At 34.8% G+C, this 27,045-nt stretch overlaps 2 protein-coding genes across 6 annotated transcripts in view; one reads left to right on the top strand and one right to left on the bottom strand.

Moving 5' to 3' along the window:
* The window catches only part of mast4 (microtubule associated serine/threonine kinase family member 4), a 110,923-nt gene extending 108,098 nt beyond the window's left edge, over positions 1-2,825 (bottom strand). For all 5 annotated transcript variants that reach the window (XM_058777582.1, XM_058777583.1, XM_058777584.1 and 2 more), the window contains exon 1: positions 2,374-2,825. In XM_058777582.1, the coding sequence (XP_058633565.1) occupies positions 2,374-2,634 (261 nt within the window). In that variant the 5' untranslated portion in view covers positions 2,635-2,825. The remainder of the gene's footprint in view (positions 1-2,373) is intronic.
* A 7,839-nt stretch (positions 2,826-10,664) lies between these two features.
* On the top strand, positions 10,665-26,553 carry LOC131540402 (interleukin-31 receptor subunit alpha). The gene is made up of 16 exons (XM_058775167.1): positions 10,665-10,773; positions 10,886-10,921; positions 12,208-12,270; positions 13,179-13,281; positions 13,455-13,618; positions 14,169-14,311; positions 17,897-18,032; positions 18,298-18,395; positions 20,594-20,804; positions 20,956-21,165; positions 21,655-21,783; positions 22,229-22,375; positions 22,922-23,065; positions 23,206-23,299; positions 23,405-23,486; positions 24,695-26,553. The coding sequence occupies exons 1-16, from the start codon at positions 10,665-10,667 to the stop codon at positions 25,244-25,246; spliced, it is 2,421 nt and encodes an 806-aa protein (XP_058631150.1). The 3' UTR covers positions 25,247-26,553.
* Positions 26,554-27,045: the final 492 nt, after the last annotated feature.

Genomic DNA, 27,045 nt, shown 5'->3' with positions numbered 1-27,045 from the left:
GTTGCCGTCTTTGCATTGACATCTTTTGCTTTTCTGGGGCAGTATTCATGAGGGAAGGGTGAAAAGAGAAAGAGGCTATTTAAGAGAACTAAAATGAGGTTGATGAGTGAAAGCGGTCAAGTTTAGGATGAAATACTGTAAGGGCACAAGAAATCACTAAGAAGGCAAAAGAAAATTGAGGATCCAAACATTTTGGCGTGTTCTACATAATATCAAATGTTCAGATTTTGAACATAGTTTGAACAAAGTTTTTTTTTTGTTAATAACTGGAGCATGCAATATTCTTCTTGCTCATGACAGTACCACGGTTTATACACGTACTGAATGATTACGATATTAACACATTTAAAATATTAAGGTATTTCAAAGAAGTCCATAATGCCCATGTCCTTTTCGTCCAAGTCCTGACTTAAAGTCTTTCCATTCATCATTTTGACATTACAACAAAGTACAGGGATGATAATGCCTTAGAGTACATTGATTTTTATTTTTTCCACCAAATATGGTCAATAATCCAGACACTTAAATGTCATAAGTGCTGTTAGCTACAGTATCACAAGCACGTGTAGATCATGTAGATTTTATTGTTCACATGAAGGGTGTATAAATATGCAATAGTTGGAATCCCGTCACATAAACAAACAGCAGCGGGGGAAGATATGCTGCACTGTTTCTCAGAAGTCTGTCTTCTACATTGTAATACAATTGCAGCAAAAGAGTATCTATCTCTATGAGCTTCAGATGACTTGTTTGCACTCGCTTGACCTGGCTGTAAGTAAACAGGTGATGACATGGCTCTGAGAGCGACAAGCATCTCAAGTATCTGATTGGTGTGGCAAAGCCATCTAATCCTCGGGCAAGACGTCACTCCCAGTGAAAAGGGTCTGACATATTAGCCATGCTGGACAAACCAGTCAGGAAGAGTTTGACAATGACTAACCTACTTTTCGAGTTAGACTAGGCAAACAAAAGTCACAGAATCCCTTCTTGGTTTTAAGAACCTATTGTATGAAACAAGCAAAAGGATCTTTTGTTTTTAGACCATGTGCAAACCAAACACAACATATACAGCTGAATGAAACTGAAACCAGATGAAAATGCATGTGAGAAAGTTCAAAGTACAAATGCAGAGCACCTGTAAACGAACACCTTCAAATGACAACTGAATGAATTACAGCTGAATGACAGAAACTCACTGTCTGGAATTACTGAGATACAATACAACTGAGATACACCGAGTACAACATTGCATATATGCCTCTAGACAAATAACTTAAAGTGGAATTTTAAGTTTAGGGTGAGACTAACAAGGAATTATGTGTGAAAGGTGATTGAAGAACATGAATAAAAATAAATAAATAAATAAGATGATTTGGTGATGTCAAGCAGAAAGGAAGGTCTTTTTAGATGTAGAGCAAGTTATTAAAGTATGATGAAAGATTATGAAGACATATACTTCAGTGAATCAATCACAATAAGAGCAGGTGCATGTATTCATAAAGTAAACTGGGTTGAGTTCATGTTGACTAACATAATGCATAATTTAGGAGGGGTTAAAAAACAAACCTATGGTTTCACACTGGTTAGGCTCTTTTAAATATTATATTAAGTGTAATTGTGCTATTATAATAAACACGTCTCCCAATTTTATCTAATTAAAGGGCAAACCCATTTCCATAATGTTATTAAATATTTTGATAAAACAAACAAGTATTAACGTGCGAATAAATATTTGACAATGAATAATTAAGTCTTTGGATAAAGGGATTTATTAATTAATAAACTCTTAACTGTATATCAAAAAAAATAATACAAGTCATTAAATTTCTGTTTGTATTGCAATACAATGTGCAAATGTGTTTCTTTCTTTCTTTATCAGACATGCATGAATAAAGCAATTATATCTTTGTTAATAGTTAAACATGTGGAAGAAAACAAAATTAAGTGAAACGTGGAGGAGGAAACATGTGAAAGACGAGACCCATCATAATTCAGTACGCGAATACAGCCTTACAATAGCAATTTAGTTTGCAAATTATGGCGATATTACAATGAACACGTGACTCTCGGTATAGTCTGAAAAGGCTAATTATTTCATACAGATATATTACGATTTTATCATATCATTCATGCATTAATTAATTCATAAATAAATAAACAAACTGCAGATGTGTAACACTTAGGTTAGAGTTTTGAGCAAAATTTAGCCTACGGTTGCTGCTGAATATCAATATCAATCAGTAACAACAACATGCAGAGCGTTTTCGCTCAAACAAACACACCTGCAGTGGCGCGCTTACAGCTCTCATTATACAAACTCACACAAACTTAATGTCATGAGTGTTTGGTGCTATCATAATTAATGTACTTTACCATTTCGTCCTCGTCCCCTTCATTTTCTCCCTCTTCTTGGTGATCCCCATTTCTCGCTTTTATCTCGTCGCTGCATTCATCAGAATCATTTCCCTTCACTTTTTCGTCAAGACCTACAAAATCTGAGGAGTGACATTTATATTCCTCAAAGTGTAACTGGGATTGATACGGCTCGGCTCGCGTCTCGCCCTCTGACAGCGTGTCGGAGCCTGATGAATCTTCTCCGCCGCCTCCAAATGTTCCTGACTGCTCACTCTCCATTGCCCTTAAACATCACGTTAATTATCTTAAACTAATGACATGCAGAAGGACACCTTATCTGAGCTCCTGCTAAGCGCGCGAAAGAACTCCCTTCACTGTCCTGCTGTAATTTTAACTAACATCAATCTTCAAAACATGACAAACATCCATTGGAAAGTGAAGTTTGTTGCTCGTCCTGCTTAACGCATTGCTGCAGTGTCTTTAACTAAAGTCTGCTTTCATTGGCCAAACAAACTCCGCCCATCAGCCAATGAGAAAAGAGCGCGTTGGCCAATACCTTTTAAATCAATGGCGCACTACTGACCCTTGCGACCACAGAAAAACGTTTGTCCGAAGAAGAATACTGACGGGTGTAAAGTTGCCATTTACAGCAGGGATAAAAAAAATAAAAAAAGGACTATGTTTCTTTTTTATGAAAACAAGAGACACGAATTGTTTGTATCATTTTACACTTAGGCCAGTAATTTGGCTTTATTGTGTACAATTGTTTTGTTCAGGTTACTTCCGTGTTATGTGTCCGATTAGAACATGGTAGCGCAAGCTGGTTAAGGCCACACACACCCTCCACCTTGCCCCGCCTCTCGTCTTTAAAGCTACAGACACAGAAATGGCACGTCCTAAGGAAAGCTCATTGTGGGACTGGCTTGTACAGTGGCTGAAATTCTGCACCAAGGCTGAATTTTGGGAAAGAGACTTCAGATACAGTACTAGGGACCACTTAGGCCTATATAACAGCATCCAAAAAGCAGCATGTCATGGGACCTTTAATGAAAGATTCAAGCGCACTTTTCAAGAAAAACATTTAAATGCAAGACATTGTTATCTTTCAAATAGTAATCCTCTACAAATCCTCTACCAATACTCTAAGAGTAAAGGCTGGACTTTAAATCTGACCAGATATTTAAAACACTAGGCATCATACACTTACCGACTTTGTAAATAGTGACAAAGGAAAACTGGGCATCATACACTACGTGACTGAAGATCATACACAACCAGACTTTAAAGCTGTTCCGATCACAACAAACTCAAGCAGAAAGGTGTGCCTTGTTGCTAGGAGACGCATATGACAAATGAAAACATATGTTTTCTAAAATCGGCTGAAAATATCAAGCATGTTTGATATCCAACGACTGTATAGAATCAAAGTCTGAAGCTAAAAAATCGGAGACTGTGACCATCATACACTACGCGATTTTCTGTGGAATCTGTCAGCTGTAATCTGCAGACTGGCTCCGACTTTCCTCAACTAGCATCAACTCCTTCAGACTGTAAAATCGGGGGGGAAATTGGGGCAAAAATCGCGTAGTGTATTCCAGGCTTTATAATTAGTTGAAGTAGTTGCAAAGTATTCAACTGAATTTCTGAAGGGGACCATCAAAATAATGTGTAACCCAATAATAATCTCTAAACTATAAGGGCAATTCCCTAGTTAAAAAAAAAAATAAAAAAAAAATAACAAAAAATAAAAATGGGCTAATATTACATTTAGTTCATATAGTTCAAATCTATTTACATATCGACATATTGCTCCAGATTTACTGATATAATTTTTTTTACTTTATTTGGTGTAGCCTGCTTGTGCACAATGCACATTTCTTTAAATTAAGCCTAAAATATGTTTAATTGTCACTATTGATGAGGATTGTATGATCTTTGAATAATATCTGTCTTTAAATGCAAGATATTTGAAGTGTACCTGAAGTATTCTTGCAATAGTTCCACTTTGGCAATCAAATGCACTTATATCCTTAGTTGGACTTCAGCACTAATGCACAATTGAAGTGCATTAAGTACAACATTAGTTGTTCAAATTTAGCAGATTTTAAGTAGGCCTATAAAAGTACAGTTGCAGAGTACAGAGTATTTTCACGAAAATAAATATGTAAATGTATTTGTAGCATACTTAGCATTAAATAAATGTATTTAAAATACATTTTAGTATTTATTTTCACTAGGGTTGTCACAACTGTTTTATGGGCAATCACATCACTAATGTATGTACAGTATACAAAACATGAACTTACCCAAAGCATTTCATTCATGCTTCAAAACCCAGTTACTGTGTCAGTAAATTGGCCAGTGTCTCCAAAATGAAACATTTATTTGCAATTGTGTGAGCCCTGCTGATAAAAAAATGTTTAAATGATTTCTCACCATGGAAGTCTGCCCTGGAAAAAATTTGTTCATTTCATTTTTAATTTAAATTTTTGTTGAGACTCGCTGCTTACTGTAATATACCAATCAGCTTTGTCTAGATAGAAGTGATTGTGAATTACTTTGATTTTTTTAGATGCAGATTTCAACAGTTGGTAAAATTGACCAGGAAAAGTCAATAAACAGTCACACAATACAGTCTATATACAAATGTATATAGTGCATTTAATTTTGCAGCAATCTATGAATACATAAAATTCAAATTTGCATGTCTTTTTTTTTTTTTTAACATGTGAAGTGATATACAGTGAATGGAAAATTGACTCAAAATGAACACAAGCTATATAAACATGCATCCAAAATTATTGGTTGATTAATTAAATGGCCTATGATTCTTATTTCATTATTTTGGCAGGTCATATGCCAAAGCACACATCACAAACATTATGTCATAGATATGTATGGAATATGCTGTGTATCTGACAGATTTTTATAATGGATAATAATGATTTCATGAGCATCAACTCATCAGTTTTATCAGCATACTCTATTATTTTTTAGAGAGAATTAATCCAAAGTGATTAAGAAAACCTGATTTTTAGATTTTATGTAACATGGTCAAACCGTATAAAATATTGTGGTCATTGTGCTTTATAAATAGAGCCTTGTGCTTCTTGTTATTAGTCTGTAAAGATTCACATTAAGAGTGCCACACCTAAAATAACTGTAAACTTATAAATGTCAACTTATTATTCACTACAAGATTTATAGATTCACTCTGTAGCTCTTTCAAACACATTTCAAGAAACATGCATGCACACGTATTTAAATGCTTTATTTGGATTTACAGTTGAAACAAGATTATTGACTATTTTAGGGACTTTTTTACATACAGTAGAAAAGAAAAAAGGCACCATTGTGCACATTATCAAATTAAAGTCAAAGTGGTTACAATAAGTAACTTTGCAACTACATGTCAGCTAACTATCACTATTATTAGCAAACTGTTAGATTAAGGTTAGTAGAATAAATTGACATACTTGCAAAATTATAGACAGTAGAATATCTGCAGATATTGTATTAAGCAAACAGTCTATTAATACTCTAATGACTAGTAGGTGACATGCACTTGCAAAATTACAGTCAGCCAAATGTCTAAAGTGGACTATCAAATTAAAGTGTTACCATCTAAGTATGTAACTGTGTACAGTGACAGTTTAAATTACAAAGGTGAAATAGTTAGTTAGTTAGTACATTTACTTCACACTAGATGGCGCTCATCTACAATAGATTGATTTTATGACTGTAAAGGTTTGTGATATTCCCAATAATATAATCTATAGTCCAACCTATAGAATGATATAAAATCAGATTGTTTTCATTGGGGTTAGGGGTTTAGGGTTTATTAAATAAATAAATAATTAAAAAAAAATCAAAAGACGCAACTGAAATATCACATAATGCTATTTATTCAGAATCTTTGCTTTAGCTCAGGTGCATCCCATTTCTTTGAATATGTTTCTTCACTTTGACTGGAGTCCATCTGTGGCAAATTCAATAAATTGAAATGATGTGGAAAAGCACACTCATGTCTATATAAGGGCTCACAGCTGAAAACACATATCAGAGTAATAATTAACTGAATGCATTTTAGCATATGGCTGCAACACAGCAAAAAAATTATACTAAATACTTTCTGAATGCACCGTATGTGTTAAAATGATTTTTTCCCACAGTCATTATCATCTCACTATCCTTGTATAATTCAAACAAGATGTTGATTCAGTTTCAACCTTTACCACAATGTCACGCAGCCCACGCACTCTTATCTAAATCAAGGATCAAGACTGTCGTCTTCCATCCACCAGGTGATCAAAGCAATGAGTGGTGAAAGTACTGATAATCTTAAAGGTGGGGGATTTTAAAACTGTGTTGTACATTACTCTAAATATATGACCAATTTCCTGTGAATGTCCCTTTGACTGCTCTATATATGTTTGTCAAACAGACTAACACAAAGGGCTTACTCACATATTGGTGTTTAACCAAGAAGTCGGAACAAATTTGAAATATGCAAAGGAAATATATTTCATTTTTTCAATCTTGCTCATGCTCGTTTCTCAGAATGTGACATGCTATATGTAAACAAAATGAAAGGATGTTCATTTTATCAAACCCTCTGATCATTGTGCGGTTGCCGTTGTTCGCACTGTCACAAAAACATGTTCCATGTGCTGTTAGCAGCAAGCTATAGGTAAAAAGAAAATACTCTGTTCTTCCATACACACAAACAACATTGCAGGTTGGTAGATGCCGATACACAATGAATCTTATTGAAATTGTAAAACAGTGCATATGTGAAGGTTTTGCCTGCATGTCTTTTCTGCGTTGATAAATGAAATGTGTAGACGCTGTTATGGAGGACAAGCTTTTTAAGTTACACTGCAATGTGTTTCCTAAATTGGGCCTCCTACCGTTAAAGTCTCTCAAGTGTGAACATGCCTCTTCCTGTGTGTATGTGTGTGTAGGAGAAAGAGAGAGATGTTTAACATCTCACAGCTCATACCACAGGTTCTCTAGTACATTATGTGTAGTAACTATAGAGCTGCCAGATACATTATTTAGATAAAACTGTTTATGCTGATTTTGTGCTGTTTTATGCACTGTAAAAATATGGTATTCTCATATTTATAAGCACGAAATATGTATTTAATCACTTCATATGTGCAGTTTATTAGTAACTTCAGCAATTCCAGAGAGAGAATTAATTGATTTAGACATTAGAGTGTGTAGTACATTCATCAGGCTGAGAATATGTTTCCTTGAAAGCTCAACAGAAGCAAAGAATCAAACTGTCATAACAGTTCGTCTTTGGTTTTCTGAGATCTGTCATGTGAAACGTTTACTCATTTCTCAAAAGTTGTAATCTAGAGTAAAAAGAGTAATCTAGTGTTTGTTCCCTTAAAAAGGCAAGTTCCAACCACACATTTTGTACTTGTTATGCTGCACTTCAACTGTGAATATAGTAAACAAAAACTGAACTTTGCCATGAGATAAAAAAAAACAAATATCAAAGTCATATTCATAAAGATAGTCACACAGGCTACTTATAGTCTGTCCAATTTAACTGTTATATAATAACAACTACTTATTGGTTATTTGGTGGTAGCTATAACTTGCTTGAGAATTATTTATAGAATTATTTAGGGTTTTACAGACAAAAAAATAGCAGTTAAAAGTATATGTTCTTGTCTGGCCAAAAGAAAAAAGAAAAAGATTCATAAACATGTTGAGCTCTCTTCAATCAGTGTTGGGTGTAATCCGTTACTAAGTAACGCGTTACTGTAATTAAATTACTTATCCACTGAAAAAGTAAAGTAAGGGATTACTGTTCATTTTTAGGTAATTTAATTACAGTTACTTATAAAGTACTTGCGTTACATACACTAAATAATTTCAACAGTTCTAAAATCAATATTGAATTTGAAATCTAAATTTACCATCTAAAGATAAAATTGAATGCAGCGGCGTTAACCCTCCGCGCGCCGGTTCGTTCACTTTCAGATTTCCCTGATTCACAGAGAAACCTTAAATACTCAGATACATATAAGTAGGGTTGCCAATCGTCCCATATTAGCCGAGACCGTGCTGCCGCGACTGAGAGCGGCTCGACGGTGTTTAGTGTCCCGCAGCAGCAGCGAGAGCAAGTGACTTCAGCACAGCTGAAGAGTTCTGCGTTCAAATGCACGCAATAGGCTGAAGCTTGCCCCAAAGCCCCAGCAAACATGACCATGAATGTGTCCACGGGAAATAGTAAGGACATATTTGAATGATTTAATAAACTGTTTTCTGAGTCCGTGTCGCAAGGATGAAGTTGCTGACCCTGACTCGGCGTCTCCTCATTAGACGCGCCTTTAGAGAGAAATGCCTCTTTATTGATTATGATTAAGATTATAATAAAACTTTGTTTTAGATTTTTTTTCTTTCGTTACGTGATAATTTAAAGTTTTCTATAGATATATTTATCATGTATGTGAGGCATGTATTCGCTCAGCTTCGGTTCAAGACGAGACGGCAGAAAACGCATCATGTTTGTTTTCTTTGTTTAATAAAAGCACAACCTTTTGTTGATATTGTGAGTGCACACAAATAAAATTAGACCCTTTACAGTTCCGATTGATTTATTACTCTTACCTTTATCAGAAAAAAAAAAAAAAAAAGACGGCGTAGGCTATTTTAAGTTGTTTCCACTGAAAAAATGCAAGTGATGTCCCTGGTGCCTCCGTGTCCTGCAGAGCGCGCTTCAGCTTCCACTCTCCGCACAAACTTGGATATAGGTTAGCGCACATCATTATTATAGCGCAGGTTTAACGTTTAAACATTGTTATATGCTTGAACTGTTTTAGTATATCTATAGATTTTATTTTAGGTAAGTCGTGATGATTTGAGAAGGCTAAATTGATCAAACATAGGCTATGATCCGCTCACTGTATGCTGCTGGCCGCTTGGTCGTTATACATTATATAAAACTGATATTTAACGAACAAAAATACTCCAAACGTTTTTCTAAATTAACTTAATGAAAAAAAAAAGAATATCATTTCTGTAATTTATTCTTACCTACATTAGTTAACGTGTTATTTTTACATAAACCTGTATGGATTTTACTAGTTGGGCTTTTCATGAACATCAAACTGAAATGTATTGTTTAACTTTTAAGCTTTTTTGTTATTCAGATATTTTGCAGAGTATTTATATTTGTTAACCAAAGAAGGTTAACATTTTTTATAAAAATGTTTAAGTATTAAAGTTGTGTTAAATCTAAAATGCTAAACTATTCTATGTTTGACTCAAATTGAAAGAATAAACAGTTTAATTTCTATTAAGGTTTATAGGGATTTTAAGATGTAGCCTAATTAGCGATTTGAATAATTAAGTTACTTATTGAGTAACTAAGTTACTTTTCAGACAGAGTAATCAGTACAGTAATTTAAATACAATATTGATGATGTAATTAGTAACTGTGATTAATTACTTTTTGAAAGTAACTTACCCAACACTGTCTTCAATAGCAATTTAAATTAATATTTTGCTGTTTTATTTTTAAGAGTTGACACAAACCTGCAGTTCAGTGAGAAAATAAAAGGGAAATTTCTCAAGCCATAAGTGATTTCAAGTGTCAACAGACTTGCCAAAGTTCAACAATAGTTCTATTCTGAGTTTGCAGAACTGAAACTGTTTTTCTGCACAAGCACTGTATAGGTCAGCTCCATTGCAATTTGATACTTTGGAGGATTAATTAACATCCAGATACTGAATGGCTATGATGGCATAGCTTGCTACCATATAGCCCATAATGTAAGCACTATGCTAATTTGACTGTGCATGAACATTTGGTCCGACTATAAGAACTTGAAGGTACAGTTTTCCTAAAAGTTCTGTCATAATTTAATGTCGTTCCCAACTGTGGAACACAAAAGACAATATTTTAAAGAATGTCCATCTTGTTCATTTCCTCAGCGACTTTCATTGTAAATAAATAGACAGAGAGACAAAATATTTTTGTGTGCGTTTCTTAATGAGGAGGAGTCCTGCTGCATTAATCTCTTAATTTTCTTAAATGTGACAAAAAAGTGTAACAAAATCAATTCAGGCTTTGAGACGTAACTATAAAGGCACATTTTCACGAGCACAGAAGTGTCCGAAAGCTGTGGAGAGTCAGCTGACTTTCTGCCAGCATCGTTTAGCGCCTATAATGGCCAAAAATACTCCGCGCGCCTAAACGTTACCGAGTTGTGCTTTCGAGGTAAGCAGTTCACTAGGCTCCGAGACCGCCTATGAGAGTTTAAGAGCATCTGTTGGGCTGTAGTTTCATGTGTATTGAGAAGGGAATATCCCATACTCTTCCGTTAGTTGGTAGGCGCAGAGTGTCAGAGGAGGCGACAATGCGCAAGTGCTCGGCTGCATTTTATATTACTCTAGGTATGTGTTTTAGCTGTGTTTTTAAACAAGTATTTAAACAGAAGTATGGCATATTATTGCATTTCATTCATATGGTTGCTGAAGTGAATTTCTGTAGATTTATTAATTTCAGGTTTCGTATCTCTCTGGACAATTGAAGCGTCAACAGGTCAGTACAGCGGGCAGTGTCTGTGCTGTGTGTGTGTGTGTGTGTGTGTGTGTGTTTACCTGTAAACAATAAACAAGTTTTAAAGATTTTTTAAAAATCAAACAAAGACATGTTTTCACATAAAATAAAGACATAGCCTATTAAAGATTGTGCAGTGTTTCTAGGTCAGTAGCCTAATGAACAACATGCATTGCACTCTAAAAAACACTGGGTTAAAATCAACCCAATTTGGGTTGTTTTTAACCCAAGGTCTGGGTAAATAGGGTTGTTTTTTAACCCATCATAATGGGTTGATGTAACCCAACTAATGGGATGATTAATTTTTAATATAATATAGCTCTCTTATTTTACTTTATAGCCTACATGAAATAATGTAAAACGTAATAATAATGAAACTTAAATCATCTAAACTTTTGTAAAATACTCTAAAATTACTACTGGTTTGCATGATAACTTCCTTTATTTTCCTTTATTTATCATTTACAGCATTGTGTATCGTTTTTATGTATACATGTTGCCTATTTAAACTCGTTTAACAAATATTAAAAGTAAAAAATTAAACAGAATTCACTTGTAATCGAGCAGTCTCTGTTATTCCGTTTCCACCGTAACGGCGCTGGCTCTCGTGCCCGAGCTCGTGTTCGATGTATTCTTTGTATTCTATATCTTTATGAATAAAATCGTTTATTTTATGCAGAGTATCAGGCTTTTCCATCACGCGATGGACAGACATTTAGGTGATTCACACTGTGTGCCTGTATGTTGCTCTGCATGAAATTGAAAGATATACAGCACAGTAACGATTTTATATATATTTAATAAAATGTACACAAACTTGTATTTACCGAAGAAATGCATCAATTCGATGGCGCAACTGCTCTCTCCAGAAGAGGACGCAAAACCCCGCCATAAATAGCTCAACCGCTGGGTTACGTCTGACCCAGGATCTGAGTAATACAAAAACTACCCAAACATTGAGTTGTTATGTCTGACCCAGGAGCTGGGTAACACAAAAACTCATGCTCAATGCTCAACCCAGCATTTGGGTTAAAAAAATAAGCCAGGATTTTTGTGAACCTCTTTGTATAAAACATCTTTGTATAGGCATTTTTATTTGTTTCTATTTAAGCACAAGATGCTCTTTAGTGCTTTCTCAAATCATGCTGGATTGCACAAACCTGTGGAGTTCATAACAATTTTGTTTAAAAATAAAAAAAACAAGAGAATAAATTAACATTTGTGGAACTTAATTTCTCCTTTTGTAACTTATCATTGTAACTTTACAGGACCCTGTTACTGCGGACCTGACCATTTTAACTTATTGAAAAATAAATGTAACAACACTGAAGGTAAGAATTTAACATTTCCACCAATGATGTATTTTTATTCAGTAAATTGGAGTAAAATAGAATAGCCTACTTTTTCTTGGTGTAACATGAATGAATAATACACCTGAATAATACTTTATTTGTATTAGGAATAATGTACATTGACACATCAAAAGGTTTTATTTCACCACTAAATTGTTGGAGAAAGTTTTGCGCTTATGAAAATGGGTCAATACAAATGTCTTATAGCCACTTTTCCAATAAAACATATTGATTGTTTGAGATTGGCACTGTTCAAGTTGGCCTATAAACTATTACTGTTTTCTGACAAATAGAGCAGCTGTGAGAGTATAAAGACAGTGGCCTGACCAACCTGAGTTTGAATCTTCCTTTTTCCAATCCTATTCTTCTCCCTTTTTCTATTTGTATAAGCAATCCCATGTTTTTTTTTTTTGGTTGAAGTAGATTATTAGATGAACTATTATATAATATAAAATATAAACTAGCTCTTAACCTTCTTGACTATTAAATAAATACAATTAAAATAATAAAACATCATGTCATAATTTTGACATAGTCTCTGCATGCTCTCAGATTTTACATGAAAAGTTTTGACTGCATTCACAAGCTCTACATTCCGCCCTGTTGGTTTAACAATAACTACAAACCAATATCTATTGTCAAAATAGTGGCAGCTTAATTTAGGATGAGTTTGCATCTGTGTTATTTCCAACCCTATTCCCTATTTTTATTTTTATTTTTTCGGGGGGAGGGGGGTAATTACTAGAAAATAAAATGGTTTTCACCTCACGAATTAAACATTTTGTTTACACTTCATTTTTAAGACTTCCAAGTCCTATTTTGTACTGTATTTGTGGCAAGTGACATTTTTTTGTTTATATTATCAGTGGATTTTTCTCATTTCACAGGAGTCTATGATTTGGCATGCTATACAAAATATAAGACAGATCTTGAGTTCTTCTGCGAATGGAAAGGAGACATATCAACCTCATACACACTGTACATACAACAGTAAGTTTCTGTAAGAAGTGAGAAATGTGATGATTTCAGCTTTATTCTGTTTGCAGTCTGAGTTTCACACCATTGCTATTGTTTGATTGTTATCGCTTACTTGTATATAAGTATATAAATTATGATAACTAAAAATTTTATTAAACAATCCACACTCTTTGTTTGCTGTGTAGGAGGAAATGTAGTTGTGTAAATGTACATCAGAAGAATGGAATTTGGAGTTCCGATGACTTTCGTGTTAACTCAAATCAGAATGTGACAGCTCACGTCATTGCAAGCAGTGGATATCTGCACTGGTGCACCTACAAAAATTTCAGTGGAATTCCATCCAAGATTAGTATGTTAATCAACAATATTAGTATTAGTAACTTTCAATTTATTAATGTTTCTAACCTCTGAACTTAATCTAAATATATTGATTTAAACTGCATTTTCTAGAAATAGTAGTTACTAGAAGTTATAGTATTAGTAGAAGCTGCGGTTACACTTTATTTTGATAGTCCACTTTAGACATTCTACTAACTATAAGTAACTTTGTGACTACATGTGAACTAATTCTCATTAATTTGCAACTACATGTCTACTAACTCTCAGTAGGGTAAGTAGAATATGTTGACATATACTTGCGAAGTTTCTCATATGTTGTATGTTGTGGACCCATCGAAATAAAGTGTTAGAAGATATTAAGCAGACAGTCTACTAATACTCTAATGACTGCTAGTTGACATGTAGTTGCAAAGTTACTTACTGTTAGTATAATGTCTAAAAGTGGACTATCGAAATAAAGTGGTACCGAAGCTGCTTGAAAATTCTTTTAACAGACAAAAATTTCTGCAGGTTAGTATGTGATTCTGCATTGGATTGTTTAATGTTTTCTTTCTTTGCAGCACTGTGCGGTCCTCATTCAAAACTGACTTACAAAAGAATTTCAGGCCATCTGACTATGCAGGTGGAGTGGGGAAATGAAAGAAGACATATTAAAAAATTCTTTGTAGAGTACAAAGAGTTCAACACTACAAGCTGGAAAGAGGTCAGTAACAACACCCTGCAGTTTAAGAGTGTCTGAGGCTCCACTTGTTATACAATCATTATGTCTCCTTGTTTTTATTCTGCATATACACATATGTAAAATGTCATAACTCTTTTGTTCAACTTTGTTATTTAAAGTTGGGCCAGAAATGAACTGTTTAATTAAGGCACACTATTCACCCTATGAAATTCATTTTCAGGGGCATTTATTTAATTCATAACCAAATAACGTTAATAGCGCATTGTGACATTCATTTGTGAACTTAATTACTTGAAATAAATTCTCATATTTTCATAGTTAAATTCTTATAAACAATAATGGCTGATTTTTATCAAATAAAATAAAAAATACAAAAGTATCAGTAGCACACATGTTAAATAATTTGCCCATCCTTATGTCAGATGAGTACAAAAGTGTGTCTTTTTCTCTTCCTAATCCCTGATTAAGCTTTCTATTAAGTAATAGAGTGTGGATCATTGTAGATTTGAGAAAGCACCTTATACTAGTGTGTGGTGTGGCTTTGTGGTTAAAGATCTGGGGCCTCATTTATAAACCTTTGTGAGGGTTTAAACCCCAAAAGTATGTGTAAAAACAAACTATACAAGCTTATAGGTGTTACGGGGCTGACGAGACGAGGGACGTGCGGATCCATATGCAGACTTTTATTGAAGAGAGACGTGGTCATAACAGGCAGGGTCGAACAATGGCAGACAGGTATAACATGGGCGAGACAAAGAGTAAAGTAAGACAAGCGTGGGTCGATGATCGGCGAACAGTATCCAAAGGGGCGAGACAGGAGAGGTAGTCCAAAACGTCAGTGATAGTCCAGGCAGGGGAAAACACAATCCAACAAAGGCAAGGCAAGGCAAGGCAAGGCAAGGCAAGGCGCAAGGCAAGGCAAGGCAAGGCAAGGCAAGACTAGGAAAACTAACGGGGCTCTGTAGGGCAGCGATAACGCATACAATACTCGGCAGTGACGGAAGGAAAGTCCAGGGTAGAAATAGAGTGTGTGATTAGTGAGAGCTGTGTGTGCAATCAGTGCAATTGTAATATGTGACAGCTGTGTGATCTGTGTGATGGATGATGGTGAGTGAGTGACCTCTGGTGGTGAGTGAATGGAAGTACAGACCAGATTCGTGACAATAGGGTTGTCACCATACCATAAAAATGTCTTAAGATACTATGCCAGCTGAAGTATCACGATACCATGCAGTATTGTGTTAATTTAAAATTCAATTCTACAAAATGAATCAAAATTTAATAAATAAATAGATGTAAGTGAAAACAGACAATATTATTCTCTGAATACTTAATCTGAATGAATGACTGGCTATTGTTATCCATGAAATGATTTAAACAAAACTCATCTTATCACTGCACAGAAGCTGCATGAAGTGACATTTAGATGTGGCATTTATACATAATTGCATAAATAATGTTATGAGATTAGTGTTTTAAATACTAAATTCTGAATATAGAAATATGTTGGAAAATAATGTAATATGCCTACTTTTAGATGGGAAACTTAAAAACGGCCAGCAGGTGGCAGAAGTTCGTGATTGAATCACTGAGTCATTCAAATGATTCTTTCAAAACGGCTGAATCCTTCAGGAGCGAATCAAATGACTGTTTTTTATGAATGGCTCAGTGAATCAGTGATTCGCCCAAGACAACGCGGATTTGGATTTGAACACAAACGAAACAAAAACAGCACTCTTGCTCGTGTCGTATTGCCGAACTGTCAGGAGCATTTTTTTTGCTCGCGTATCTTGAAATTTCCGAGTTAGCAGCATGTATATTAAAACATAACATTATAAATGAATAAACAAAATATACATAATGATTGATAAGAACCAAGTGCAAAGCCGCTATGCTGATGAATGGATTTGCATTCCTGATCGCAAAGATGCTTCCAGAAACGAACTATTACACCTGTTCTAGAAGTGGTCAAATTAATTAAACTGTGAGAATACTTTCTTGTAAGATATTATGATGTTGAATAAGTGATGCTTGAGCTGCTGTTTTTTAAAATGACATAAGATGGTCTGAATCAGACCCTTTCTTCTGATAAACTGCAGCATGAACAACGACGTGCAAGTGCGACTTCTCATTGCAAACTGAACTGAAGCATCGGGAAACACTCAGCACCATATAACGCGTAACGTTATACACAGAGCACAGCAGAAAGACATTTGGCAATCAACTTGTAATGTTTCTGCTGGCATGCATGTTCAAATGAACGTTTTAAACAGTGTTCTTGCCGTGCATACAACATATCTTATGGTACCGTATGGACGATACTACCGTTTAAAAAATGCAATGGCACCGCGGGTATTTTTAAGCTTTAGTATCGCGATACTACCGTAGTACCGGTGTATCGTGCAACCCTAGTAGCTTATATGTACAGTAAGCTAAGTCTGGTCTGAACTTATATCTAGTTCCATCCATGAGCTACACTTTTAATATATTTTTAAAATACATTCATGGCCTACTACAGGGATTGGCAAATCTGGTCTTTTGGAGGGCCAGACTGTCCTACAGAGTTTAGCTCCATCCCTAATCAAACACATCTAAAAAAAAATCAAACTTTTGGATCTTCAGGATTGCTTGAAAATGACAGGCAGGTGTGTTTGATTGTTTTGATTTGCAGTATGTACTCTCAGAAAAGAAAAAAAAATGTAATTGGGGCTGTACCTTTTCCAAAACCTTTGTACTTTATTAACCCCTAAAATGTGCATATTCGTTCCTAAAAGGTACACATTAGTACCTAAATTGTACATATAGCACCTTTTTAAATGCTACCACCCCAAGTGACAACTTTTGTGCTTTTTTTCTGAGAGTGTACAATTATAGCACACTTACTGGCATACAAAAACCTGTGATGTAATGTGCTTAACTTCCATTTTAAGAGTGGCCCTTGAGATGGAAATAACACAGTTTTTAACATCTCTCATGACTCATAATTGGTTGAGACTGCCAAAGACTGTTTCATGTTGTCGTCTTATTTTAAGAAAATATCATGCAGCATGTTTATTACTTGGTCACTGGAGTTGCACAGTTCATTTAAAAAGTATGTATGGATGGCAATTGTGTGCACAGGAAACATGTATATACTGTACACTAGGCCCCAAGGTCTTTAAGCTGTTCAGCTAAAAGTTTTTGCAACAGCCCAAATGCCACCGTTGTGTCTCTGACTGTATAGACTAATTTACAGTATCAAGTTCTGCAGCATGTTACAGTGTGGTATAACACACTGGAGTTGAGTAGAATGCAAGTCAGCTGATAATATGGACAGTTTGCTACAGAACAGAGTAGTGGTGTAGTGGGCTACCACAGTGTGAAAAACAAAACAAGGGTGAAATGTAGTTAAGAATAGATTCTGTCATTTTATCTTTCAGTCTGTAAAACCTTTAAACCTTCAAACTTTTTACACCTTTTCTTTCAAGCCCACTAAGTTTGTCTTGGCTAACTTTACTTGTCTAGTAGTACAAAGGTAGGACTTGCAATAAACTTTGCCAAAGGTCCATTTTCTGATGTGAATTGACTTGCTTGTTCCACCTAATTTTCTCTTCTTGTCCTCCACAGCAACAGTCTAAAAACAACAAAGAATGTGTTTTGTGGAATCTGACAACATCTCTGCCTTACGAGTTGCGAATACGTTGTGATCCCACCAAAGAGTGTGTGCAGTGTCCTCGTAGCGAGGTCATCGTGGTTCCACCGGGTGAGTTGAGCACAGGGTGTGTGCATTGACCGATCTCTGTATTTTCTTGAAATGTGTCATTTCTGTGTCACGAAACAGGAAAAACACTGCCTTGTCTTCCATTGTTTGATCAAAGAATCGCTCTAAACTCATGACACTGTTTGAGCCAATGATGTTCCCAGTCTCAAACAAACAAGTCCATTTTGTGGTGCTGCTGGCAGAGAAATCACACACTTTATCTTTAATATTTAATTGACCACTGTCTTTTCCCAAAAAAAATTCCCAGAACTCACAGATGCACCATCAATCCAGCTGGAGATTCAAGACCATATACACAATCGTTTTATATCACCAGGACAGAGAAAAGCAGTCTTGAAGTGGGAGGTACTAACATATTCCCCAAGACCATCTATGGTGTTTTCTGTGGTTGAACTAATGAGATCTTATACGAATCCACTAATCAAATAAGATCCTACTGGATAACCCCAAATTGTAAGTCGCTTTGGATAAAAGCGTCTGCAAAATGACTAAATGTAAATGTAAATGTAAATAACCAAAAATTCTAGTAGGATCTTATTTGATTCTTAGAGAATTCTTATTCCCATTTGGATCCTGGTTACCAATACTTTTTTTTCATTAATGAAAAACTACACAAGTAACACAGTATTAACATTCTAATAACTACTATAAACTATTAGCACTCATTTGAATGTAGTAGTTCACTATTAGCTAATCAAAAATCACTATTTTTCATACCTCCCAGAAAACTGCTAAGAAACTAAATACATTTTCATTATAAATGTGAATTATTTCTAATGTGACAACCATGGTAATTACTCAAATATTACCAAATCCTTCAGATGGAATTCTAAAGTGAAAAACAACCTTTTGAGGTTTTAGATAGTCTTAGCCTCAGATGTCACGCCCATGGACTGTTGGCTGTGAACGTCTGATGCATATCGCACACAAAATTGGACATACTTCAGGAGTTTCGAAGTCGTCATCAGATTGATTGAATTATACAGGATTTCCGGGAGACATGTGTGTCGTGTTCTTTAACCTTCCGCCTGGAAACAAAGATGCCGTGATGCCAAACAACCCTCTCATGGAAGATGAAAGCCGTTGTGTTTACAACTGTGACGATTAGCGCTTATCAGGATAAGCTGGATTTTCAAAAGTGTGTAAAATATTTCAATTTCATGGCATAGAATCATTAAAATATGTACAAGAGTTTTACACACTGGTCTTTTGTTGTGGAGACATTTCCACGGCCCTAAACATGATGCAACACAAAATGAAACGTGATTGGTTGCTTTACTTGTCAGTCATGTGGACTCTTGAACAGGCCTTGGCCATTCAAAGCGGCCAAGGTTCCCAGACCTTCTGCCATCAGCCTGAAGGTCTGGCTATGCGAGACTACGTTTTGGATAGCAATTCCTTTTGAAGAATTTGGTAACACTTGAGTTATTTCTAGCGGGCAACCATCATTCTTACAGTAGTTACTAAGGAAAACCTAATTCAAAAGTATGGACTCTTCTAACCATTCACAATAAGAATTAAAAACTGAAGTAGAAGACACATAAAGAACCGTATGGGGTACGTCGGGGGACGTTAAATTAGTGACTGGCATTTGGGGTGTGGCTAATGACTTGAAAGGTTGCAATAGTCTTTATGGCTCTCCAGTGATTTGGTGAGAAGTGTGGACCTAAGCTACCTTTTCTTTAAGTAGCCTAGTAAATATCATTTACAAAAAAAAAAAAAACTACAGATGGTAGCAAAGTCTAAAATCCATTTCTTTAAAATGATCAATCTTTAGTAAATGGTTCTGTAAGAGGACTCATAATATGTACTTATTATTAACAGCTTCTTCAAATCATAAGTCTGCTACACCCTTATGATTATAAGTGGTTAAATATTAAAGTAGTGGTTAAAATGTTAATTTATTGACTAGTTTCATGTAAAATAAATAAAACTGTATTTAGTTTCTTAACAGTTTTCTTAGGAGGCATGAAAAAATAGTTGCTGATCAGCTAGTAGTTGTTGCTTTTTTGTTCCGGGAGAAAGAGCAGTAGAGGCAAGGATTTATTTACAAGTGATTTATTTTAATAAACAATCCAGCAAGACGCAGAAGAGAATAATCCAACTCAGGGACGCAACAGCTTCAGACATTGCATGTAAAGACAACAATAACAAAGCCTACTGAAACACAGGGGTTTATATACTTAGGATAACCAAGGGATAAACAAGGCACAGGTGAGGCTAATTAGTACTGTAACTGTGGAAACAAACTACTAACTAGAACAAAGGAAGGGAATTACAAACCAAAAGTCCAGGCTAAGGAAACTGAAACTGAACAGAAGCATGACAGTTGTGAATTACTAGTTAATATTAGTTATTAGAATGTTAACATCGCATTACTCATTTGTGCCTGTGTAGTTATTCATTAATAAAGGAATAGTGTTCCTATACTAGGTTCCTAATAATATTATGATCGGGTCTATATAATAGAAATTCCGTAATCAGCATTTTTTATTTATTTATTTAATTTTTTTGGGTGATCATACCATACCTATTTTTCCCAGTATGCAAACAGTGAGGCTGTGGCTTACTACAATGTGACAGTGAGGAAAGTATCCGGGGAACCCAGCAATCAGGACAGTTTCAGAACTGAAGATTCATCTCTCACCCTGATCCTGTCTTACTCTGCATATAACATCAGCGTCAGAGCTTTAAACACTGCTGGATCGTCTGCTGTTTCCAGTATAGCCACTGAGCAAATGGATGAATGGAGGGGTACATTACTTTTATATTTTCTTGAATGCTACATGCAGACTACTCTGGTTAGCCTTACGTCCAATAAGTAAACATATTGTATATGAACATTGGGCGAGAACATTTGACATGTTGCTGTTTGTGAATGCTGTGTATTATTTACATTTTTTAGATTCGTTTGGGCCATTCAGCGTCAACATAACCAGCAACAACAGTTTTAGTCTGTCCTGGAACAGTTCTGTCTCATGTGTTTGTTACTCTGTGGAGTGGTGGGCCAAAGGACAGATGCCATCTTTTCGTCCATTCTACAAAAAGCAGACGCACAAAAAAATAACTGGGGAAACCGACAGCAGTACTGTTCTCTTTCATTCTCCCCTATTAAGTAGGATGAAAAAAAAATGTCAATGTAAACTAAGGATGTCCAAAATGATGAAAAAAGTCTAGTATAAAAGAAAAAGTTCAATGAAATATTTATTTTTATGTTGTAATCATATTTCTAGTATTCTCAAAAATATTGATTTAATAACTCTAAAAATTTGGTGTAAATATCTTGTAAAAAAGTACAAGATATTTTCATTACACACTGAATACATGTTGAGTGTATATTTTTTAATCGTTATTTTTCAAACACTTTTAAAGAAGTATTTTTAGCTATTTTTAATCATAAATTTTTAAATGTTATTATTGTTATTTTTAGAATAAATTCTTAGGTCTAGACACAAATAAATAATGTTTTCAATCAGCATAGTAGACGCTTTTGTATATATTGTATTTTGTATATATAAATGATGATAATTAACAGCTTTATTCATTCACAGCATTCAGATAATGTTCAATAATGTTCTACTTTTTTGTCTTTTTTTGAATTAAGTTTTTCAGCCATATACAAGATATTATTTTGTCCTGCACACCAGACCGTACCTAGACGTCTGCAAGATAAAGAATATAAACAACAGTGAGACGACCTATGGCACAGCCCAAGCTTACTTAACTGAAGGAAGTGAGTATAAATATTCATATATGATAGAACTACTAATATATGTTGAAAAGAACAGCTAAGATGTTCAGACAGGTGCTGATACATTCTCAGAAAAAATATTTTTAGGGGTTCCTTTAATTGTACCTGTTATACTTTTAGGGGTAGAGCTTGTCGCTGGGGCAGTGCCCTCAAAGCACCCCCAGGATCCCCTTCTAAAACACAGATATGTGATATACTATATACATATATATATATATCCTTAACTCTGCCAGAGAAAAATGTGTTATTGTGTGAGGTAAAAATAAAGGCAAAACACTGAAAATTTACAGTATTTACAGTCAGATTATCTACAGTTATAACTACTCTGCTCTAGTTTCCTGGTAATAGTTACAGCAGCAGATAAGAAGAATCTAGATAACCGCTGCATCATTGTGTCTGAATGAGCTAAAGCTCTTTGGGATTTTAGGTCCTATCGGTGCTCCTGGGAATGTGAGCATTTTTAATATTACCCAGCATTCCTCAGTAATCACATGGAGCCCCGTGTCTGAGGAAGACCTTCGCGGATTCTTATTAGGCTACTACATCTACTTGACATGGGACAATAGTAAAACATGTGAGTAGAAGTCAATCATAAGTTTATTACGTATATGTTTATATGTTTTATTTTAAAGTTATTTAATATTTAAAAATAAATATTAGGTACATTACTAGTAGATTTTAAATTATCATTGGAAAGTTTTTTTTATATACTATCCCTTAAACTTGTGTCTGATTTTCAACACTGTTTCTAAAAAAAAAAAAAAAAAAAAGAAGAAATCTGACAAAAAAAAAAAAAAAAACACATATTGTGCAGTAAGCTAAAATTTCAAGAATCACTTCACCACTTGTTTATCTTCTGTTCTTATCTCTTATAAATTTTGTTTCATTTTTAAAATGATTCCCAGACTAATTACTGGAAAACGATTTGATAAAATTTAATGTAAATTGATAGACCATGAGAGTTTCAAGTTTGTAATAGAAAAATAAAATAAAATAAAATTAAATTAAATTAAAAACTGATTCTCAAGAATCAGTGAAACCCAAATGATAACTGAAAATGTGACATTTTTAATGGCAGTCATTTTTAATTTTTTTTCTACCATATTCTTCAAATATGAAGCCTTCACAGTGGATCCCAGCATAAACAGTTATGAGCTGCAGAATCTTGAAAGCAACAGTGCGTACCGTGTGCAGCTGTCTGCATTTACAACAGCTGGAGAAGGAGAGCGGAGTGATTTCAAACACTTTGTCACAAACCCGCTAGGTAAATTCATATTTTTCATGAGATGATAATGTCTGTTATTGAACTTGTATTCAAGCTTTATCTGTTCACGATACAGAGTAAATGTCTAGAGGTTTGTTTTTTAATTTCATACGTACTGACTATATGCCTCATTCTGACAGAATTCACAGCTTTGAACAGCATTATAGCCGCGGTCATTGTGGGAATAATAATTCTTTTACTAGCAGTTCACCTCAGCTGTCGACTTCTACACAGGTAGAGACACATGCATTTTATGTTCTGAAAGATTGCCACTATATGACCAATCTCTATATCACTGCATGTCTGTTATCTAATGGAGCTTACACTGCATTTTTACAGAGCCAAGAAACTGCTGTGGCCGAGTATACCAAATCCTGAGAACAGCAACGCTGTTCAGAAAATCGAAATTGCCTATGAACTGGTAAGCAAAAGACAATATAATGATGACACAATACATTTCATTGTCAATATACAAAAAATGATATACAAACACTGCTGAGACAGGACCAGAAGTACAGTGATGACCTGAGATGGTTATACAATGGTTTACATGGTACACTAAAGGTACTTCACAGAATGTCAAAAAAGCATATTTATTTTCATTTATTTATTTATTAATTTTTACAAATATCATGAATCCATTCATAATATCATTACATGAACTTTTTCATCAAAACATGAAATTATCTGATGCTTCAAGAGACGTATTGAGCCATGAGGCTCTTTAGGGGTCTGCTCGTTGATATTATTTACTGTTTTTTTATGCATGATTCTGCTTGTTGTTTGGATAACATGAGATTGATTTTGAAAACAAATATATTTCATTTGTTAACATTAGTTAATGTATTAGCTAACATGAACAAACAATGAACAATGCATTTATTACACTATTTATTTATCTTTGTCAATGTTAGTTAATGAAAATACAGTCGTTCATTGTTTATTCATGTTAGTTCACATTGCATTAACTAATGTTAACAAACACAACTTGTGATTTTAATAATGCATTAGTAAATGCTGAAATTAACATTAATAAGATTAATAAATGCTGTAGAAGTATTGTTCATTCTTAGTTCATGTTTACTTAAGTTGTTAACTAATGAACCTTATTTCTTAATTATATCAGGGCAGATATAATTTTTTTGACTTTATGATACCCAAAAAATATCAAAATTACTTAATACAACCATTAAAAACATGCACATCATAGAAGAAGTGTATCCAAGTATGTATATGTATTCTACCATTCAAATGTTTGTGTCAAAAGTCTCTTATGTTTACTAAAGCTGCATTCATTTGAGATATTATTACAATTTAAAATAACTGTTTTCTATTTTATAATACTTGAATGTGAATTTTGCATTTTAAAGTTTTTGAATAAATTGATTACCATGTTCATACATCATGGTATTTATATGCTACGCCAAGGTATTGTAGTACCATAATATCAGTTTCATAGCACTATCATGGTACATGTCCAAAAGAACAGTATTACAACAGCACCATGCCAAGAAAGACATGAACATCCCATGGAAATTTTTAGTAAGACTACATTCCAGTTCATTATGAGATGTTTGAACATACTGTATTTATGAGTGAAATCACTTTTGGAATGTGTTTCTTCTGCAGGGTATCCTGGAGCCACTGAACAGACAGCGCTTAGAGGAAAGTGAGGGATGTGATTCCAGTACAGTGTGTGTTGTTGGGAGCAAGAAGGAGGCATCTCCTCTCTGTAGCCCTCCCACTGCTCAGGCTGGTGTGCCCACCACCCTTCTCCTTGGTGAAGATGAGGACAGCCCATTCATCCCAGAGCAAATCGCACCACCTGTCACCCCAACACAAGTCCCCACCAACGAGTCAGAGTCCACAGAGACCTTCCCTATGGACTTTAATAAGACAGACTCCACTTTGAACACTTCTGTTGATGAAGAAATCACAACCTTCGAAAGCAAAGACCCTGGAGAGACCATCTCCATCACGACAGGATCAGACTTCATCCAAGCATCTCAGCCTGCTGTGGTTTTCATGAGCGATTACACTACCATGGAGATCTTTCAGCAGGTCACTATGGCTGGGATTCAGGGTCCATCCATACAAACAGTGAAACCTGGATTGGTTCTTGTACATCCAGGGCAGGATTATGTTCGCCAGTCCTATTTTTTGCAAGAAGCAATCCAGTAACCCTCCAGTGGCATGTAACAGTACTGAATTATTGAACCCAGAAATCACAGTGCCCTGAGATGCTTTTATCCGGTGATTTAGAGGACACTTAACAGTAGACACAATCCCTCTGGAGCACCCTGAGATTAGGAGCCTCATTTAAGGGTACAACGTTCATTGTCCTCTTCCTGACTGAGGTTTAGCCGCTACTCAGCACCTCTACGCCACTTGTATTGACAGTGAATTGGACCCAGGTCTCCAAATTCTACCTCTGAAGCACAAGTGCTCATGACAGAGACCACTACATCAATTACATGAAATGAATTTTCAGATCTTTATATTGGTTAGCAGTTTTATTGTATAAAATGTTAGTATATATATATATATATATATGGTCAGATACTGTATATATATAGTCGCTTTATTGTACATGATCTGTAGGGGAGCGCGGGGCACAAAGTAACACGGGGTTAGTTGTAACACACATGGTTTAAATATTTCCACACATGGTAGCATAACCAAATTTACTAGTTACCATATCAACATTATATGGAGAAAAAAAGTGTGCCAAAATTCAAAAGTATTTTGAAGATATCGCGGAACATTTATTTTACTATAGTAAAATTATATCTCTGGCTTAAGTAAATTTTTCATCTCAGTTTTTATTACAAATCACACAGTTCAGATACAAATCTGCTATTATTTTAATCTTCAATCTGTTATTTCTCAGTTTAAATAATTTTTTTAATGCTTCAATAACTAGCAGAAGACACTAACCGGTTTTAAATTCCAGATGCGCAGACGGGGCACGTTGTAACACTGCGTTACAATGTGCCCTGCCGTGCTATTCTATGACATTAGCGATGTAATTCACACTATTTACTTTAATACATTTTAATGAGAAACGATGAGAAACATGTGAATAAAGACTGACAATGTTTAATGTTCAGAAATGATTATTTCAAGACATGTAAAGCATTTTGGCTCGTTCATGTGGGCCATCCCAAGCATGGTTGCAAAGTGTTCATTGTCAAACTCAAAAATCAGATTATTTTTAATTCTTAAAAATTGCCATTACTTTATTTGAAATAATTATTTTGTTTTATTGACAAAATATTTTAGTTTGTCTTGTACATTTTTGTCATGAGATTAGATAACATTTTAAGCTTATCATGTTACAATGTACCCCACCTATGGGGCATGTTGTCCCATTTCACTTCCAATTTTTGAGGGTAAATAAAGAAAAACGTATACACTGTAATTATGAAACAAAGCAACATATTTGTACTAGACAAGTATGAAATACTCTGAACCCCATGTGGATTTACACAATTTGAGAAAGTCAAAAATTGTTACTTTGTGCCCTTCTCTCCCCTACTGTATATTTTTGTGAATGTACAATTTTACATTAAATATATATTTTAAATGTGTGTATATATATATATACAGTATCTCACAGAAGTGAGTACACGCCTCACATTTTTGTAAATATTTTATTATATCTTTTCATGTGACAACACTGAAGAAATGACACTTTGCTACACTGTAAAGTAGTGAGTGTACAGCTTGTATAACAGTGTAAATTTGCTGTCCCCTCAAAATAACTCAACACACAGCCATTAATGTCTAAACTGCTGGCCAAAAAACAGGCCCAAGCCATGATACTACCACCACCACCACGGTGTTTAACAGATGGATAAGATTCTTAAGCTGGAATGCAGTGTGTTCTTTTCTCCGAACATAACTTCTCATTTAAAGCAATAAGTTCTATTTTGGAGAACAGTGGCTGTCTTCTTGCAACTCTGCCATGCACACCATGG

Source organism: Onychostoma macrolepis, chromosome 05, assembly GCF_012432095.1.
Source record: "Onychostoma macrolepis isolate SWU-2019 chromosome 05, ASM1243209v1, whole genome shotgun sequence".
Classification (NCBI taxonomy): domain Eukaryota; kingdom Metazoa; phylum Chordata; class Actinopteri; order Cypriniformes; family Cyprinidae; genus Onychostoma; species Onychostoma macrolepis.
Note: the sequence above shows the minus strand (reverse complement) of the source record. Positions and strands in the feature narration are given on the sequence as shown.

What these genes read in the sequence shown, in the direction of transcription:
- LOC131540402 (XM_058775167.1), top strand. Translation starts at nt 10,665, where the DNA reads ATGTGTATTGAGAAGGGAATATCCCATACTCTTCCGTTAGTTGGTAGG. An exon ending in ATGGGACAATAGTAAAACAT is followed by an intron (nt 22,376 to 22,921) that starts GTGAGTAGAAGT and finishes TCAAATATGAAG; the next exon opens with CCTTCACAGTGGATCCCAGC. An exon ending in TCGAAATTGCCTATGAACTG is followed by an intron (nt 23,487 to 24,694) that starts GTAAGCAAAAGA and finishes TTTCTTCTGCAG; the next exon opens with GGTATCCTGGAGCCACTGAA.